This window comes from Pteronotus mesoamericanus, unplaced genomic scaffold (assembly GCF_021234165.1).
Source record: "Pteronotus mesoamericanus isolate MK-2021 breed Mesoamerican mustached bat unplaced genomic scaffold, CSHL_Meso_final scaffold_550, whole genome shotgun sequence".
Taxonomy (NCBI): Eukaryota; Metazoa; Chordata; class Mammalia; order Chiroptera; family Mormoopidae; genus Pteronotus; species Pteronotus mesoamericanus.
In genome coordinates, this window is record NW_026555322.1 from 56,599 (window position 1) to 78,110 (window position 21,512).

General features: G+C 35.8%; 1 protein-coding gene across 1 annotated transcript in view; it reads right to left on the minus strand.

Annotated features, from left to right (window-relative positions):
* Window positions 1-510: 510 nt before the first annotated feature.
* FAM199X (family with sequence similarity 199, X-linked) overlaps window positions 511-21,512 on the minus strand; it is a 33,958-nt gene continuing 12,956 nt past the window's right edge. Inside the window, exons 3-6 of the mRNA XM_054561882.1 lie at window positions 9,904-10,053; window positions 9,497-9,658; window positions 8,115-8,381; window positions 511-6,471 (exon numbers count right to left, since the gene is read on the minus strand). Of these exons, the coding sequence (XP_054417857.1) occupies window positions 6,301-6,471; window positions 8,115-8,381; window positions 9,497-9,658; window positions 9,904-10,053 (750 nt within the window). The 3' untranslated portion in view covers window positions 511-6,300. The remainder of the gene's footprint in view (window positions 6,472-8,114; window positions 8,382-9,496; window positions 9,659-9,903; window positions 10,054-21,512) is intronic.

Sequence of the window (21,512 nt, forward strand, 5' to 3'; positions counted from 1 at the left end):
TAATTCATTTAAACAGCCACATGTGCCTAGTGATTACCATAATGGACAGAAAAGTTCTAAAATACCTCACACACACACACACACACACACACACACACACACACACACACTCTTCACTTAATATCTAACATTTACTAAAAATTGAAGGTTACAAAAAACATGAATAAGACTGGGCTTTATTATACAAACTTAATTAACTCACCTAAGACTAATAAATGAAAGTATTTAATATCACAAAAGGAATTCTGAGAATGAGGTTGATTTCAACCTCTAAAATTAAAAACAAAAGAAAAGCAGCTAAGACATTTTCTGAACTGAACAACCAGACCTCCCTCTAGTGGCAAGAGATAAAGTTGCTGCTGAACAGCTGAATTGCTTCTGTATCTGCATGTAAAACTGTTCACAGACACTTCTTTTATATAACTTGAAAAGATTCTAGGTCAATATATAAGGAAAATAGATATGATATTTTAAATAAAACTTAGACCTAATTTTCACTTTCTATGAATGCTAATCTCTCTAGAAATTTGATCTCTCCAGAAAAAAATGACTTGCCAATGAAATTTGGAAAATTGGGGCTTTCGGAGCCTTAACCAAACTGTGAGCAAAAGGAAAGAGAGCAATTCTTCCTTGATAAATGTTCTGGGATGGAACATGAAGAAGAGTGGATTCAGCAGCAATGGGCTTTGTAGAAACTTCATTGTACATTTAAAAAAAGAAAGAAAGAAAGAAACAACACATTACAAGAGTCCTTAATATCCAAAACAACTCTTTTCATTCTGATATTGTTTCAAAAGACAGTTCTGCCACATTGCCAGTTTTAATTACAACCATACATAATCATTTAGATTTAACTACTGAGCTACTACTTTCAAGTACAAGAAGGAACTCAAAATAGAAACGACTTGTATTACAGCTATTGTTTTTCCCTCACAGCTTTAGGAAAAACAGCTTTTGTGTGCACTATAGTAAGTACAGAATGTAGAGAAGACAGCTATATATATGAAAGTGCATTAATATAATAATACATTTAGCACAAATACAGGGGAAAAAATCCTAGTTAACAATCTGATATATTACAGCATTTAAGACTACTTGAAGATTCTCCAAATGAGTCGAATTCCTACTTGCTTTGGTTATGATATTGATGCTATAGAACTAACCTTTAAACTAAAAAATGGAAATTTTTAAACCATCTGAGAAAATTTTTACATATACTTGTGTTTATTTTTAATAGCGTTTGACTACAGTCTTATTAAATTCCCAACACAAAGATTTAAAATGGATAATACCTATATCTAAATTAGAGTACTTAAAAAGAAAATTAAATTGATCCACTACAGGGAACAGACATAGTCTGCTCTATTCCCAAAAGCCTGAGCTGGATGAGTTAGATAACCCAATTCAAAAGTTTCCACTTAAATCTAACTGGTCTGCTACCATTAAAGAGCAACCAGCTCCACAAAACAAGCCATGGCTTCAGGCCACTGTTCCTTAGAACAATTAAGAATATGTAAATGTTAACTTGTCATTTATACACATTAAGTTTATAGCTACCTTTATATAGTCAAAATGCATATGTATAATTAGAGCAATTCTCCTCTTTTCTACTCCCATCCTCTACCACAAAAAAGAGCACACATTTCCATAGATTCCATTGACCAAAAATGTAACATAGAAACTTAACAATAAAGAAAAAAATACTACATATTGAAATCTGAGAAGACCAAGTTTTTCTGAGTTAAATATGAATATCAAATTAAAAATTAATTTACCATAATGTTGAACTTGATTAAAACATTAATAACCTTTATTTAAAATATAATTGTGAGGAGAGCTGAAAGTAATTTTAATATTAGAAAACATATGAAAATAAAATTTTAGTCAACTCAGATCTGCAGCTATTCCACGCAAGTTCCTTATTCTTAATAGCCAGCTAATTAGAGGAATTTGAACTCCTTCTAAGCGTTTTGGGATAAGCTGTTTTCCAAAGAAATAAGAATTAAGCATTCTAAGGAGCTATGTTCCAGATACTATGCTGACAGAGAAGCTTAGGTCTAAGTATCTCTCAGATGCTTCTTACCCACTTAGCATCATTTCATTGTAAAGACAAAATTTATCTTACTTTGTCAGACTTAAATCCAAAGTTATCACAGTACATGTTATACAAATGCTTATTTTCTAACTAATAGTCCTTTTAAGAATTAAATTTACCTCTAAGTTTAGAGATGTTGAATGTCAGTGTGCTCACCATCAATACTATTGTTTGAATGCAACTGAGAATTTTCCTATCAACCATCTCTAACTATACATTGACTTTAAGTAACTTCCTCCCAATTCCAAGCAAAAATTTTTCTTGAAGATAGGAGTGATAAAAGGTAATTTGTTAAAAGTGTGAGGATTGTTCAGCTGTTCACAAATGAATGCAAAGAATCCCTAAAGTTAACAAGAGAATCAACTTACTATATATAATCTGTGCTTGAAGTACTACTGCCTTAAAAATTATCCTTCCAGATACTAAGAGTTTGTCTGGTTTTAAAAAGTATTCTCGCATATGACATTTTTCAGGGGGAAAAAAATAAAAGAATACACTGAGCATACTTTAGATAACTTTCAGTGTTCTTCAATGGCCAAGATGGTCCAAACAAAGTTATGCAAATGAAATTTAAAATCTGAAAGTTTTTTTTCTTATACTCTCTGTTACCATTGATTGTTTCAATTTAATGGCTTTGCTTACTGATATCCAATTGCCATGAGCATTTTATAAAACAAATATCAACATTTAGATTATTTTTTAGTTTGGAAAAGTCACACTGACAAAAAGTATAGAGTTCACCTTTAAGGCACATGAGGCTATACAGAATAAGCCACGAACAAAAATCTCTGCTAGAGAAGCTGGAAACCAGACTTCTATATTTGTCATGTAATAACATTTTTAGCATAAATATGAACACATTTGATAAATTTCAATTTTTAAAAGTCATCAGAATCTGTATTCTTTTATACTTTTGTTTCTTGTAATTTTTCATTTATGAGGGGATTTAGCACTTTAAAAACTATAAAAATGAGATGCCCACCCATTCCATAAAGTCATTAAGTTACAAGTCAGTTTCTGGGATTAATTCAGCAATATTCAATTAACACAAAGGACTGAAAAAATGGTCAAAACCACAACAGCCTAAGAAAAAATGAGACAAGTCTCAAGGGAAAAAAAGGTTATTTTGCTCTAAGTCCTTACTGGGACATAATGAACTAGCCCTTTATACTCCACTATGCATTATACTAACAACATTGTCCTTACTTTAATTCCATTGCAAAACTGTAGAAAAAGACATGCCACTTTGTTTAACTCAAAGCTCATACTTTAAAAAACTGTGGTGGGGACTGACAGACCTCCATGGTCTCTCTTTTTTTCAGTTTTATTGAGATATAATTGACATGCACACAAGACCTCTAATAAAATGTGGATGAATCTCAGATGACTTTATCATGCTCTGCATTAACAAAGCTTATTTTAAAGCGGAGAATTGACATTTGAGCAAATAAATTTCACATTTTTATTAATTGGTTAGCTAGGGCTTATACTTAAAAAGAAAACAATACTGAGTTGTGTTTTTTTTAAATTGAACTCAGAGACATACCAGATTGAATAAGTTATTACTTATTCCAAAAAAGAAATAATTCAAACTTGAATTATTTACCTGACAAAGACACGAACTTTTTGATTTTTCTGCTGGGTTTTTTTGAAGGGGGATGAAGAGTTTGCAATCTCCTTCTTGAATCATAAGCAATCCCAAGTTGTTTTACTTTTTTATATTTTAATCAGAGGAAGCATTACAATCTCTTCCAAACCAACTTTCTGGGCTATTTCTAATTTATATAACTGTAAAAACAGTTCATCCAGATTTATACAAAGTATCATGGCATACTTTACTATGAACTCTCAAAACTTCATATACTTTTAAAGTTGGCTTTGCGGTGCTTTAGTAAACTTGTTTAATAGTGACTTAAGTTCAATCTAAGGTAATAAGACTATGTGATTGTTGGGAGAGAAGAATTAGTCTTATTACATCACAACCCTGTTTAGGATTTCCTTTTCCTGGTCACTGTCAAGTAAACTGTTTCCCAGTACTAACCAGAGAAATTCTGCTCTATGTTCTCCAAAAGGGGACTGTTTTCCTTGAATAGTAGGTAAAGAGAACAATCATTCACAGAAATTTTGCTTTTGACAAGAGCAGAGAGAGAATTTAGCTCTGTTTGCTCTTCTTTCCATCTACTCTCCCTATACCTGAAAAGGAAAACACAAAGAGGATGGCCCTTCCCATCTTCCTCAGAGTATTCTGGGGTCCATCCTCAAGCTCTCTTTGGGCCCTCTAAACTGGTTAGGAGCATCAAAGAGAGGATAAGGGGAAAGTCAGAAGGACTACTCCAACTAATAACCACATACACATACAAATTTTTATTTTAGTAAAATTGAAGTATGAATTTAATGGTCTTCAAAATTTTATAGACCTTAACAAAGCTGCAATATAGCAATTTTTATCCTCAATTTCAATTCTTTAACCTTCAAGGAACCATGATGAAATCCAATTTTCAAAACACCTGACTATAAACAAAGGTTATGCCTTTATATTTAGATAAAGAATTTTAAATTAAGAATTTAGGTCATTAATTTTTATCTTTACAAATTACTTGATGTGAATAAAAAGTTAAAAAAGTGTAGAAATTCCCATCAACCTGACTCTAATTTTAAAAATATTAACTACAACTCCTATAGTATCATGATTACCTTCCAAAAGTTATCTACAATAAAATGAAAATTATGAAAGTCAGAAAGCGGCTTGATTGTCAGTAGTATCAGTTTCCTTCTTTTAGCCCATGTGAATGATTAAAGATGTGTGGTAGAAGAAAAGAAATCACACTAGTTTTGAATGTTCATAACAAACTCTCCTTGAGAGCATTTAAAGAAACTCCATGATTCCACATTTAAAATTAGTTCTACTTTAACAGCTAACAAGCTAAGGGTTTTTTTTCCCTATTATCTCACTGCTGTATGTATTTCTAATGATTTATAGAGAAGTTTAGCAGAACTGTAATGGTTTTCTTTAGTTAATTTTGAACGTTAACCTGTTCACATGCCAGAAGCTATACCAAATATTTAAAAATTAGAGCTGTGTGGAAAAAAAAGAACTTAAGATATTTTTTGCCTTGAAGACATTTTCACAGCCTAAAACTTCAGAAATCAATGAAAAAGTAGAATGGGTTGTTTTAATTGCTTTCACATTTGAATATTAATCAACATAGCATCAAGTCTAAAATTCAGCTATTAGTAACATTATTTCCTCAGTAGTCATTACTTACAGAAAGGATTCTAAGTGTACATACGGTAAAAAGCAAAAACAAATCTAAGAAGAGAGATAATAGGGCCTGTTTTTACAACTATGAGTTAATAATAATGAATGAAAACAGATAGTACTAAACCTAATGAAGGCACTATTGTAAACAGCAATCCATACTCCATCCCCACAACCTCAAAAAAAGATCTCCACTAGGAATTGAGAATTATGCTATGGCCCTTTAGAAAAAGTAAACTAAGAAATCCTAACATTAAGGAAACTGAATTATGATCTCTATACATGTACATATACTGACATAATAAACTACTTGTCAGCAATACCTTGAAATCTTAATGGTAAGAGTACTAGTATTTTAAAAAGCCTATTTAACCACATTAAAGTTTAAATAGTCAAAACATTTACTAAATCAGTGGTTCTTAAAACTAGTGTGCACAGCCCTAGCAGGAGTGTCTCAGTTGGTTGGAGCTTCATCCTGTGGACTGGAAGGTTGTGGGTCGATTCCCAGTCAGGGCACATACCCAGGTTGTGAGTTTGATCCCTGGATGGGGTGCGTCCAGAGGCAACCAATCGATGTTTCTATCTCGCATCAATGTACCAGTGCCTCTCTCCCTCAGCAATGAAATGTCCTCAGGTTATTAATGTCCTCAGGATAAAAAAAAGATAAAGCAGAGTAACCTGGTGCTTGTTAAAACACAATGCTCGGTCTCTCCCCCAAGGTTTCTGATTCACTACATCTGGAGTGGGGCCCTACTGTATGTATTTCTAACAACTTCTCAAGTGATGTTGAAGATGCTAGTCCAGGACCACCTGCTGAGAACCACTGGTCTAAATTATTAATGGTATATCAGCACAGCTCTAACCAAAAGTTTGGTCAAGATGCACGTAAACAAATAAGAATTGAACGCTTTAATGCTTAGAAAGAATGCTGATAACTTCACCCTTATTACATCAAAACATCTACATCTGCTTCGTGGTCTTCCTCAGTCACTTTCAAGGACAGCACTTCTTCGTTAAGGAAGAGCCCACTGAGCCGCTCCTTCCGAGCCTGCCTCTGCTCTTTCAGCTGCCTCTTGCGTAAGGCCTTCTGCTGCAACTTCCGCTGCTTAGATCGCTTCTGTCAAAATAAAAATTTCTAAATCAGTAAGGTTTAGTTCTGGCATATCCACCCCAAAGTATTTTATTGATCCAAATCTCTATTTTCAGAATTTTAGAGATGTTCAAATTCCTCTGCAGTATGAGCCTGGTTCCAGTAAGTGAGCCACTGGCTCAGACCTGAAAATGATTCTTGATTCTTCAAGATTCTATTATTATGGTATCTGACCAGTGAATCTTCTGATAAGGAAGGGTTGAAACTTGATAATTTTGACTAGTATGGATAACCAATCATTTCAAAGATTTAAAAATCAAATTAAGGTACATTGGTGTCAGTGCAGAGTGAACACATCCTGAACAATACTGAATACAAATATAGAGAACATTTCCAAAATCTCTAATGCTTACACTTTTAAGATGTCTTTTATCCAAAAGCACTGGCCCTTTTACTGACTGGAAAAGAATCATGTATTTTCCATGTTATTCAAGTACTATCTTAAAGGCCCATTAGAAACCCAGTGAGTAGTCCATTCCTTGTCACTGCTGAACTGATGCTAAAAAGGAATGACCACACATCCAGAAGAATCTCTTGGCAACGGACAAAGCCAGCTATGTTCTGTTATTTAGGTAAAAACCAGAGGGGAAACACTGTGTATCTTCTAGTCACCACTGGTTTCCACAGAGTTATAAAGACACCCTTATCCTCCTTAAGCTGGCTCCAGACTGCCACCACTGCAAGGACTGAACTTCCCTGCTAGGCATCACAAAACCATACATATACTTATATTAGTATCTCCTATTTTTTATATGCCCAACAATATTATACAGAACTTTTTCAACTGTGAAAACAGTAGACAGAAATTAGAGAAAGCATTATTACATCTTTAAAAGGGCTAAGAAGAAACATTTAAGACTAAACATTAAGAAAACATTCAGCACACACACAAGACAGAACATTCTTAGGAGCTAAAAGAGAACAATATCAGCAATACAGTGAGATCTGCTCAGTAATAAGTTGCAGTCAGTATCATTCCTGAGACTCACTCATTGTTTCCATCAATTATCTTACTTAAAACAGACATAAAAATCAGATAGAACTGAATGCTATGCAGGTCACAATAGCATTTCAAAGCACTCAGCCTGGAGGGCTTTGTTCGATTGTCATGAAGTTCGTTGCCACAGAAGTTCCTCGCAATGAAGTGAAAGGGTTATGCCATATGTACAATTTGCTGTTCACGTTGTGGCTCTAATGCAAGCAAAATATGCGGTTTAATTGTTCTGAATCCTGTGGTTTCTTTCAGCCCACTTTTATCACTTAACCCAGTTTATGTATATTTTGAATTGTATGTCCTCAAAACTGAAATCAGTAATGAAGTCTTAAGTTTTGCTTTGTCCATGAAGTGCACAAAGATCTATTGTACCTGAATCTATTTTGGGGAGTATTACAATAGAATGCCTTGGTCTGATTATTTGATAGAACCAAATATTGCACATAAGACAGATCTGCATATGTATACTAAATAAAAGAATGGAGGACCAAAAAAATTTAAACCAAAACCCATAGGCATCTAGATAGCAGCATAAGTTTAACTCCAAGAAAGCTATATGAGGGAATACTAATATTAATACTGAAAGGTAAAGTTTTGTATTGATTAGACATTTTACTTTTGAATCCCGAATCCGCTCTGCTGCGCTTGCAGATAAGTTGCTGTCACTGTGTGCTCGACTCATGTTGGCACTGGAGTTTGAAGCAGAGTTTCCAACACTGGACCCACTGCTGCTCGCAGAACTGACCATGCTGGCGCTGCTGCTGCTGGCGCTGGCACTGGCACCGCTCACTCCACTGGTGCTTGCACAGCTAAAGTTGCTTCTCTTCCAGGCCTCTCTTACAGGCCGTTGGCGAGGGCTATGCTCCTTGATATAGTTTCTGACCTTGGAACACACAGAGAAAAGCTGGTTAGTGTTGTTAGTTGACATTTTATGCTCAGAATACCGGACGAAAAAAGAATGGTGTACTTCTGTTAAAAGACTGTCAAAAGTGTTAGAGATACACATAGATAGAAATAAGGACAAAAAGAAACCTCTTAACAATGTTCAAACTTCTAGAATACATATTATGGAGCCACATTTTAAAAGCCCATAATATATAATCAGAAAATGGAAGACTATTGGCCTCCAGAATTTAGGAATATAGGATAACAACACTCAGAGAATAACTAACAATAAAATAAAATAGATGAGATTTTTAAAAGGTCTCCACTAAAGACAATTTAAGTAAATTGCTAATTATAACTAACATTAGGGTGTTCAATAAATCCTAGCTAGGGGCACATGGTATCTGCTTTCAAAGGCAAGGCAGCAATTTACCATATAATGAAAAATGAGCTGGAATACAGGAAATTATAGTATGTCTGTTGAGAAAAATGCCAAAATGAGAAAAATGTTTCATATGTGATGATAAATGCAAAACATTTTTAAAAAGTAGAACCTAAGTATTCATTTAGCTATGTGACAGCAAAAACACTGCAGTAAAGACTGTGTTTAGAAGGTACCAGAAATGTCTATTTCAGAATAGCAGAAGGAAAAATTAATTACATTTTGTCCTAGCCAAGCTCAGTTATTCCATAAGACTTTTACTCAAATCATTCAGTTCAGATGGTCAAGTATACCTCTCAATAATCAGCATTTTCATTCTGCCAATCAGTCTTTTATAAGCTGAGTTAGAATAAGTCTGTACTTTAGTGTAACCACCACTAATGTGGTGAATTTAAGTTTTAAAGCCTACACAACTAAAAAGCAAGTTCTAGACACACATGATCCCAGAAAGGTCCTACCAGGTGAAATGTACATAAAACCTCTTAAAACCATGTATTTTCAAATATTACCATTTTTCTTTTTTTTATTACTTTTTTTATTGCTCAAGTATTACATTTCACAGCATTGATTTTGACTTTAATTATACACGTATTTACAGATGATTGTTTAGGTATACATTTTATAAAAACACTGTTATTTTCACTAGCTGAACAATATGTATTTTCTCATACCTGCTTCAGTTTTTCATCTGTGAGACAGTTAAGTTCAATAATAAACTCACTGTCTGTAGGAGAGATTTGAGCAGAAGGATCAATTATTTTTATAATATCTAGTTGCTCCCGAAGACCCATCTCGGTACTGACTTTACGGCTCAGATACTCAATATATTCCACCTGTGTGATGAAACGTTATAATAAACAAGATCAATGCCAAAACTTCTGATTATTTAGTGTCTCATTTATAATGTTTTAAACATCAAAGCACTTAATAGTATATTTGATCTCCATAAAACAGTGAGTTATAGCTCAAATTCAAATTTACTAAGCAATCCACATTTACCCTGTGACTTTAAACAGGAACTTGAACGTCACCTATTCTCCACATAGGTGCTTTTAATTAAGAATGCTGAGATCTCTACCTGCTCATCGTTTGTCATCGCACTCCAGGGAAGCTCATCTAAATTCCGGTGCTTGTTTTTCTTTTTAGGAAGCAGGCAAGGTGAACTTGGGATGCTGGGTATAACATCGGAAAGCACGTCACTCCCGCTGGCAATGTCGCTGCCTGGTAACTTCGTCAATATAGGGAGAAAGGGGAGGGAAAGCAAAATTTTTTAAAAACACATTTTAAATACCACAACATATTTTATATTTATTAAAATTACCGTACTTTAATGAAAGACATAATAAATACAGAATCCGAAGACATTAATTCTGATTCGGTCCTATTTTAGTGCAGCAGCATCAATATACTCTTTGTATATAGTCACTTATTCAGTGAGAGAGCTTCCAAAAGCTTAAAAACATAGTCAAGACCTCTTAAAAGTGCTAACTTTAGAGAAAATCATCATTGATGTTTTTAACTCATAATGCAACTACAGGCTAGGGCTCACACAGCATAATAAAAAAGGAGCACTGGTCTCCATCTCAGGAGACCTGAGTGATCTGCCATTACCTGGTTCTTTGCCAGACACTTGCTAGACATAATGCCAATATCTAAGACAAATAAATCATGGTCCTGGTCCTCAAGTCTGTATTAACAACCTCAAGACAATTAAAATAATTTAAAATATGCCCTTTAAAATATAAATCAGAGCACTTTAAAAGACCAGAAGTAGCCCTGGCCAGTGTGGCTCAGTGGATTGAGTACCCTCCTGCGAACCAAAGGGTTGCGGGTTTGATTCCCAGTCAGGGCACATGCCTGGGTTGCAGGTTAGGTCCCCAGTTAGGGGCGCACAAGAGGCAACAAAACACTGATGTTTCTCTCCCTCTCTCCTTCCCTTCCCCTCTCTCTAAAAATAAATAAAATCTTAAAAAAAAATAAAGACCAGAAGTATTATAAAAGAAAAATTTGAAAAGAAAAAGGTAAGAGACAATGTGTTAGGCAATGGAGAAGTACACAGAAAATCAAATCAGTTTAAAGTGAAATGAACAGCAAAAATTTGTGCTATAATTTTATATTGCCTATTAAAAGCCAGTGAAATGAATTTTTAACAGTTTTATTGGTTTATAACTAATATTCAAAGAACTGTAACATATTTAATATATACAATTTGATGAGTTTGGACATATGCATATACCCTGAAACCATCACCACAATCAAGGTAACACACATATCCATCACCTTCAAAACTCAGAATGGATTTAATTTTAAATAAATGTTATTTAAGTCATTCATCACAGAAGAGAAAATCTTTTCTTCTATAGGGAGTACATGACAATTTTCTAAGATAATGCTTTTGTTTTACAAGATACAAAACAGAATGTCGTCGTTGTTGTTTAGTTCTATAGGCTTTGCAATTTTAACTGAACTCTGGATCAATACTAGGGCTTTTGAAGTTACCAAAAGAGAAAAGCTACTTTCACCAAGAAGATTACTGTAATCACATGTACTTGGCTTCCTATTTTACCCACAGCGCTACAATGGGTACAGGAGATTCAAAGGAGTATAAGTCATGATCCTCACACAAGAACTTTATATTCAGGAACATAATACAATAACATGAACATACAATCATACAACATAGCAAATTATGACTGTTAGGTTTGAGATGACAGGTCACCAGTGGAAAGATCTAGCAGCGAGCTGAAGGTGCAGGATTAAAGCTTAGGAGAGCTACAAGGGGGCAGGCATTGGGGAGTCAACCACATACAAAAGAGGAATGAAACCAGAAAAATAGGGTTCATCACTATGCACAGTGACCATGGTGTTTAGAAGGAAACTATCCAAGTCAGCTACTACTCTTAAAAACCACATTTTCACTTTGACAGTCATTGGTGAACTCAAGTAAATCAAAAGCTTCCAACAATTTGTATGACTTCCTTTAAAATACCATTAACAACACTGCTTGAATTGCTTACCCATAACCCTTATGTTCATCTAGTCATTGTCATAAAGGATGATTACTGAACAAATGAACACATGAAGGTCATCTCTTTTTCAGCTTTTAATGTCAAGAAAGAAAATGTCTTACTATTTTCTCTTTGAAAGAAGTTAAATCACATTACTCCATTAAAGATCTCCCTAGGGTTCCTAAAAGAAAATGAAACACTCATCAGATGAAAGGCCTCTCCTACTTCAAGCTCCTTTGATAAATTAGGTAGAGAAAGGAACTCTCAAGTATCTATACTCTCCAAATTTAGGAAAAATTTCCACCTAAATCTTGAGCATATATATGCCAGCTGCCAGATTATGTTAAGCACTTAAATCTGTGTCTTTAATTCAGTTTATGTGTTTGTTGCAGGGGAGTGGTGGGTGTAAAGAAGGCAACTAATGATTCTTTGTCTACTTTTTTAGGGAGAAGTAAAAAGATCCCAAACAGAGTTCAAATCCCAGCTCCACTGCTTACTAGCTGTTTGATCTTCCAAAGGTTGGTTCACTTCTCTGAGCCTCAAAATCAGTAGATGTTATGGTTAATGCCATCCACCTCAAGGGATTTTTGGAAGCTTTAAATTAGATAATATGTCTGGCACATAGGTGACACTCAAGAAGCAGGCATATTTTGCTTTTTATGTCTCTTACCATGGTTTTGGATCCTTAAAAAGGTAGCACAAACCTTCAGAGACTCTCATATGTTACTAATGTGGCTGGGTTATATTTCACAAGGTAGTCTCTCAGAATGGCAGAAGGGGAAAAGGAAAAGGCATTCAGGTAAGGAGAATAACTTAGTAAAAGATATGGAAAAACATAGAATGAAGTTAGTGAAAACAATATGATTAAAACACAAAATCTTGCTATGGATTTGAAAGCTAAGAGAAGAAACAAAAATGTACACAGTATGTAGAAGTAAGCCAATAGCATTTCCTAAGTAGAAGTAACTTGATGAAACTGGTCTTGAAGGAAGATGAATTAAAAAGCAGTATGGGGACACAACAGAGTGAGGAAAGACTGGAATTAGTGCTCTAGTTTGATCTAGGCCTGGACTAAGGTAAGCAAAAATGGAAAGAAAAATGAGAACAGAGAAAATGTTGAATAAAAGCTATTTACGAGGCTCTTTATAACTGAATGGATAAGGGTAACACATGACCAACGTGAGACCAGAAGAAAGCAGGCAACATTTCAGTCATACAACCCATTCAGGTGATGCACTTAAACAACTCAATTTTTAGAGCAAAAAGCCTGAAGCAATGTTATAGATCTTCCAGTCTAACACCCTCATTTTAAAAATAAGGAAAAGTGGAGGGGGGCAGGGTGGGATGTGTGAGGAGGGCAAAGGGGGAAAAATTGAGACAACTGTAATAGAATATATATGATTTAAAAGTTTAAAAAAAAATTGAAAAAAAGGAAAAGTGATATCCAGAGAGGCTCACACAGTTAGTGGCAATATCCAAAGTAGGACGCAAGTCCATTGTTTTCGACTATGCAAGGACATCTTGCCTTGCAAGTTTTTGGAATGAGAGAAGAATGCAATTTGGGATATAGAGAGTTCGCAGTAATAATGAAAGAGGAAAGTACAAGTGTCCTTTGAAATGATAATAGTCATTTTTCACTACACCCTAAGACACATCACAAAGCAGAGTCTATGTTTTCCCCACAGGAACACTATTGGAAGTTTCATTACTGATCAAGAACTCAGCGTCAGATAATAGGTTAGCGTTAAATAATAAGGTCACCCAAGTAGAAATGTCAGGTAGTCAACTGGAGATATTGGATGACAGCAGCAAATGTACATGACAATTAATTGTATGGGCTCCTGTATATTTATTAGATCAGCAAATTTCCATTTTATAACTAATAATATATCGAGTATTTCAGAATAAAATGCTAAATAATTCTCATCCCATATTTTCCACAGGCAACAATATCTGGTATATTTATATTATAATCAGTAGTTGTGACACAGAGAGAATTAAATCAAACCTTTGCTGTATTTTCTGCAGTGTGCAGCAAAATTTTATGAGTAAGCTCATTTCTGTGACAGCTGATATGCAACTTCAAATTGTACCTCTAGGTTTCAAGTACAGCAGCTGAATTACTCTTTAAATTTTCTATGCTTTCCTGCTCAACAGTAAAATAATTTCTCAAGCTCTAAGACTACTCACATATATCAAAGAAAACGATCAGCAAAGCAAAATTCTTTGAAACTATTTCAAATGCTAAGATACTACTTCATTCTAAGGTTAAAATCCTGCCTTATTACGTAATTAGTATTATCTTCCCAGAATCTATGAATCATTTATATTTACTTTAGTAGTAACTGAAATATCTGTTTAAAAGAGAGATTTAAACAAATGCAGTTTTTAATCACAAGAGAGGTAACATGAATTTTTAAACTACAGTCAATGATTGTTAGTCCGTATTAATCCTAACCCATAATTTGTAATTATCTTCTTGGATAATTTACTGCTCATCATCATGAGGTCCTACAAAAGCGGGAGAGCATTTTAAACCTTTCAGCATATTTAACTAGCAAATATCCATGGCAACAGAGTACCCACATTTCAATTTCGTAAGTGGAAAAACACATTACTAACACAGGCCTGATTTCTGTTCCAGTGTTCTAGTCAGTCGTGTACATTAACAGAGAATGACTGAGGTCAGTTCCCCACTGTAACTCCTCATGAAGTGAGTGAAAAAGTCAGCAGTTAAAAAATACTTTCCACTTTGCAACGTGATAGGAACTCTACATAAATCACATGAAATAAGCAGAAAAATGTTTCTCTGAATTATAATTACATTTGATTAAGAATCCTTGTAGTCTGATTGTAAAGTACAAAGTGTGAGCCTAAAAATTGAGGCACTAGGCACAGGCAAGATGGCAATGAAGTCAGACATGGCTCGCATTTTCAGAAAACCACATTAAAATTACAACTAAACTATAGAACAACCATCACTCAGAACCATCAGAAATTGAGTTGAATCAAAGTCTGATAACTACAGAACTGAAGAAACCACATCCATCCAGATTGGAAGAAGAGGCATGGACACGGAAGAGGCTGGCCCCGCACCCACACGGATAAAAATATCAGGAGGGACAGATCGGGAGCAAGGAGTTTCAGCCCCACACTAGGCCTCCCAGCCCAAGTAGGTAAGTCCCCACAACTTCTGGCTGTGAAAACCAGCAGAGATTGAGTCGGTAGAAGAGGCTGCTGGAGCCCCAAGCACAGACTAACCTACTGACTTGGTCCCTCTGAGCTCCAGCACCAGGGTGGCAGCTTGAAGGAAATACAAGGAAACACTGATGCGTCTGGCATTGGGGCAAGCAGAGGCCATGTTCCCTTTGTTGAGCTCTTCCCCCACAGAACCAGTAGGCTGGTGCCATATCTGAGACTCCATCAACCTGGATAATACTCTGTGACCCATCTTGGAGATACCCAGAGAGTCCACAGTACCCAACTTATGGGCCCACCCAAGCTGCTTTTCCATAAGAACGGCTGGCCCTGGCTCCTAAATCCTGTCAAACAAGCAACAGCTGGTTTCAGTGAGCCCTACTGGCAGCCAGATTAGACTCATAGCTTGGCTTCACTTGGGAATCTCCAAGCCCAGCACAAGTAGCAGCCATCTCAGATTGCTTTAGAGCTCAGGCAGAGTGCCCCTGGGCACAACACAGGTGGGGGCTGACCTTGACCTGCATCACCCGGGAAACCCCAGGGCCAGTGCACCCAGTGGACAGCTACAGACCACGTGGGACCATCACCACCCTTCCCCTGCACAGCTGATCATCCACTGAGGGCAGAGATTGGTGATAAATGGTCATAGCCAGTAATTGTAGCTGACTGGCCTAATCCCTCCCATTGATCTGCCAACAGCAACCAAGGCTCAACAACAAGAGGAGAGTGTACTCTGCCCACACAAAGGGCACACCTTGAGTATCCAGCTTGGGTGATGGGGAGGCTGTGCCACTGGACCCTACAGGACACCTACTACACTAGGCCACACTACCAAGACACGGAACCAAAGAAACACGGTCCAAATGAAAGAACAGATAAAAACTCCAGAAAAAGGGCTAAACAAAATGGAGGTAAGCAATCTATCAGATGAGGAGTTCAAAACACTGTTTATAAGGATGCTCAAGGAATTTAGTGAAGACCTCAGATGCATAAAAAAGAGTCAGAAACAAAGAATACACTAACTGAAATAAAGAACAATTTACAGGGAAATAACAGTAAAATGGTGAAGCCGAGAATCAAATCAATGACTTGGAACATAAGGAAGCAAAAAACAACCATGCAGAAGAAGAAGAAAAAAGAATCCGAAAAAAAATGAGGATAGTATAAACAGCTTCTTGACCAACTTTAAGAGGTCCAACATTCACTTCATAGGGGTGCCAGGAGGAGAAGAGAAAGAGCAAGAAATTGGAACTCTATATGAAAAAATAATGAAAGAAAACGTCCCTAATTTAATGAAGGAAATAAACATGCAAGTCCACGAAGTACAGAGAGTCCCAATTATGATGGATGCAGAGGCCCATTCCAAGATACATCATTATTGAAAGGCCAAAGGTTAAAGATAAAGAGAGACTCTTAAAAGCAAGAGAAAAGTTAAGTTACCAGAAGGTTGCCACATGGGGAGGGAGGGGGAGAGTGGGTGTAGAGGTGAGGGGTTTAAGAAGTACAAATAGGTAGTTACAGAATAGCCATGGGGATGTACAGTATGGTATAAGAAATGGAGTAGCCAAAGAACTTATACACATGACCCATGGACATGGACAATGGTGGGGTGATTGAGTAGGGGGCCCTGGGTGGAAGGGGGCAACAGGTGGAGAAATCAGGACACCTAAAACAGCATAATCAATAAAATATAATTTTTAAAAATGAGGCACTAAAGACTAAAAAGGTACCCACACATAGATGCTCATTTCTGTGTTAACTTTAAAAGAAAAATAATTAAACATATCTACAGAGGGGAATGGTTTCACAAGTTTTGGCACATCTAGTACCAGGAATATTATGTAGTTATTAAAAGAATCATTATGAAGATCATGAAAAAATTATATGTTAAATGAGATAATCTTATTAGGAACACTTCATAACACATTTTATGAAGCCAAAGCCATAAAATCACAAGAAAACTATAGACCTGCCCTGGCTGGTGTGGCACAGTGGATTGAGCACTGTCCTGGGAACCAAAAGGTCACCGGTTTGATTCCCAGTCAGGGCACATGCCTAGGTTGCGGGCCAGGTCCCCAGCTGGGGGCATGTAAGAGGCAACCAATCAACGTATCTCCTGCACATTGATGTTTCTCTCCCTCTCTCCCTCCCTTCCTTTCACTCTAAAAGTAAATAAATAAAATCTTAAAAAAAAGAAGTTACACACCAATATACCTTATGGATATAGATGTAAAAATCCTCAACGAAATACTAAAAACAACACGCAGAAGTATATTAAAAGGTTTATATACCATGACCAACGAGGATTAATTCTAGGAATGCAAGGGTAAGTCATACCAAAATCAATCAATGTTGTATATCATATTAACAGAATGAAGGAGAGAAACTGCATGATGGTCTCTATAGATAGAAAAAAAGCATTAGAAAAAAATTCTAATACCCTTTTCAGATAAAAACAATGAACAAACTAGGAACAAAAGGGAAACCTCTCAATACGTTACAGGGCATTTATGAAAAATCTACAGCTAACATTATACTCAATGGTGAAAATATGACTGAAAGCTTTTCCCCTAAGATCAGAAAAAAGAAAAGGATATCTGTTTTTGCCACTTCTATTCAACAATGTACTGGAGATCTAGCCAGAGCAATTAAGAAAGAAAAATAAGGCTATCCAGATTGGAAAGAAGAAAAACTTCTATCTCTATCCACAGATGACATGATCTTAAATACAGAAAACCCTAAAGAATCCACAGAGAAAAAATAAACTATTAAAGCTAACACATGAGTTCAACCAAGTTGCAGGATTTATAACTGCAGTAAAAGAATGAAACATTTAGGAATAAACTGAGCCAGGGAAGTACAAAACGTGGACACTGAAAACTACAAAATGTCACTGAAAGAAATTAAAGAGGACCTAAATAAAGAAATACATTCCATTCCACATCCATAGACTGGAATATTTAATACTGTTAAGATGGCAATACTCGCCAGATCAATCTACAGATTCAATGCAATTCCTATCAAAATTCCAACTGCCTTTTTTTGCAGAAATGGAGAATCTAATCCTAATATTCATATGAAGTTGCAAAAGGGACCCCAAATACCTAAAACAATCTTGCTAAAGAAGAACAAAGTGGGAGAACTCATTGATTTCAAACCTTACTACAAAGCCAGGGTAACTAAAAACAGTGTGGTACTGGCATCAGGATATATACGAGTATATTTTGATTAAATAGTACTGAGAGTCCAGAACTAAAGTTACAGATCTATGACCAATTCATTTTCCACAAAGGTAACACAGGCCATTTGCCAAGGAAAGAGTATAGCCTTTTCAACAAATGGTGCTGGGACAACTGGATATCTACATACAAAAGAATGAACTTGGACCCCTATCTTACTCCATAAACAAAAAGTAACTAAAAATGGATCCAAGACCTAAATGTAAGAATTAAAACTCTGAGAGATAGGTGAAAATTGGCATAGTCAATATATTTTTTAAATTTTACAATATAAGCACAACATGCAAAGAAAAAAACAGATAAATTGGACTTCATTACAATTACAAACTTTTGGGAGTTGGGGGAGGTGGAAGAAGACAAAGGGGAAATTAAATGGTGGAGGAAAAACTTTTACTTTGGGTGGTGAGCACAAAATGCAGTATGCAGATGATGTGTTATTGAGCTGTACACTTGAAACCTGCATGGTTTTATTAATCAATGTCACCCCAATAAATTACATTAAAAAATTAAAATTTTTTTGTGTGTCAAGGGACACTTACCAAGTGAACAAACACTTAAACAGACACTATCAAGGGAAAAGACAACACACAGAATAGGAAATATTTTTGCAAATCACATATACAGTAAGGGTCTAGTAGCCATAACATATAAAGAACTCCTACAATTCAACAATAAAAGATAATACAACTTAAAACTGGACAACAGGTTTGAACATTTTTTCCAAAGAAGATGTACAAATAGCCAATAAGCACATGAAAGGATGCTCGACATCATTAGTCATTAAGGAAATGAAATCAAAACCTCAATGAGATGCCACTTTACAAGCAGTACAATGGCTATACCAAAAGAGAAACAATATCCAGTGCTGTCTCCAAGGATGTAGAGAAATTGCAACTTTCATATAGTTATGCACTGCGTTACTTTCAGTCAACAACAGACCACATATGTGAGGGTGGTCCCATAAAATTATAATAGAGCTGAAAAATTCCTGTTGCGTAGTGACTCCTCAGCAGTCATAACATCGAAGCACAACACATTACTCATGTGTTTGTTGTGATGCTAATGGCATCAAAGCTATTGTGCTGCCAGTGGTATAAAAGTATAGCACAAAGAATTATGCATGGTATGTAATACTTGATAATGATAACAAATGACTGTTACTGTTTTATGCATTTACTATACTGTACTTTTATTACTATATCATTATTGTATAGTGTACTTTCTCCTCATTAAAAAAGTTTCCCATAGCCCTGGTCAGGTTGGTCATTTGGTTGGAGCGTTATCCCATACACCAAAAGGTTGTGTGTTTTATTCCCAGTCAGGGCCCATACCTAGGCTGCAGGTTCAATCCCACTGTGGGCTGGATAGGAGGCAACCAATTAGTGTTCTTTCCCCCCCACTCTAAAACCAATAAACATATCCTCGTGTAAGGATTTATGAAGAAGTTCTCTGTAAAACAGTGTGTCATGTTACTCTAGCATCAGCCTCATACATCTTGTTTATCGTACCTCTTGATTACATCATTTTCTCTGTGCTAGATTTAATCTGATGTGGTTATAAAGTAACATTCTGTATAGGCTTGAAGCCTAGGAGGAAAATGCTATACCACAGAGCCTGGGTGTGTAGTAGGCTATACCATCTAGGTTTGTGTAAGTGTACTCTATGATGTCCACACAACAAAATCATCTAATGATGCATTTCTCAAAACATATCCCTGTAAAGTGGGGCATGACTGTATTACTCATAGAAATGTAAAATGGTACACAGCCACTTTGGAAAACATTTTGCCAGTTCCTCAAAAAGTTAAACACAAAGTTACCACATGACCCAGCAATCCCACTCCTCAGTGTATAGCTAAGAGAATTAAAAATATACATCCATCTAATAAATGATAGCTGAATGTTCCTGGCAGCCCAAAAGTGGAAACTCAAATGTCCATCAGTTGATGAATGAATAAACAAAATGTGGTGTATCCATACAATCAATGGAATATTCAGCCTTGGAAGGAAATTGCTACTGACTGAATGTGTACCTCCCCCACAAAAACGGTATGTTAAAGCCCTAAACCCCAATGTGATGATATTTGAAGGTAGGGCTTTGGAAGGTAATTAGGTTTATACAATTCATGAGGGTGGAGCCCCATGATGGGACTTGTGATTTTATAAGGGGAAAAAGAAATCATAGCTCTGTCCCCAACCCTCAATGTGAAGATAAAACAAAAGGCAGCCATCTGCAAAATAGTAAGAAGGCCCTCACTAGAACCTGACCATGCTGGCATTCTGATCTCCAACTTCCAGCCTCCAGTACCGTAGAAATGAATGTTTGTTGTTTAAGCCACCCAGACTATGGTATTTGTTACAGTAACTTGCGCTAAGACAGAATGGAGTACTGTTACATGCTACAACAGAGATGAATCTTGAAAACATGCTAAGTCAAAGAATTCAAAAACAAAAGACTACATGAGTCCATTTATATGAAATGTCCAGAAAGGCAAATCCATAGAGAAAGTAGATCAGAGATTGCTAGGTGATGGGTGCAGGGGGAATCACGACTATCTCTTAACAGGTATGAATTTCTTTTTAGGGTGATAGTACTGTCCTGGAATTAGTGGTGATGGATGCACAGCATTGTGAATATATTAAAAATTGCTGAATAACACTGTAAAATTATTTAAATGCTAAATTTTATCTCAATTTTTTAAAGTTCAAAAAATTATAATTTTTATCCAAATAATATTTACAATTATACATAAAAGGGCACTTTTGAATTTATATATAACATAGTAATACAGATAAACTCTTTATGTTTAACATAATATAGATTATTTCTTTCTTCTTTAAAAACTCTTAAATTTCAGTATAGCATTGTTTAAAAGAAAAAATGAGACCGATCTAAATATCCATTATTAGAGAGCTTATTAAATTATATGATGCAGCTATCAGAAAGAACAAGATACATTAGATGAAAAAAAGCACAGGGCCAAACAGTGGCTGAAGTATGATTTAAAGCTATGCAAACATACTTGTGTCTGCACAAGTGCTAACCACAGCAGAGTGGAACTTGGAATCTCTTAGTTTTCATTTTATGTCATCCTATATTATTGTAATTTAAAAAGTGTTTGAGGCCTGGCTGGTGTGGCTCAGCGGATTGAGCGCCAGCCTGTGAACCAAAGGGTTGACAGTTCAATTCCCAGTCAGGGCACATGCCTGGGTTGCAGGCCAGGTCCCCAGTAGGGGACGCAT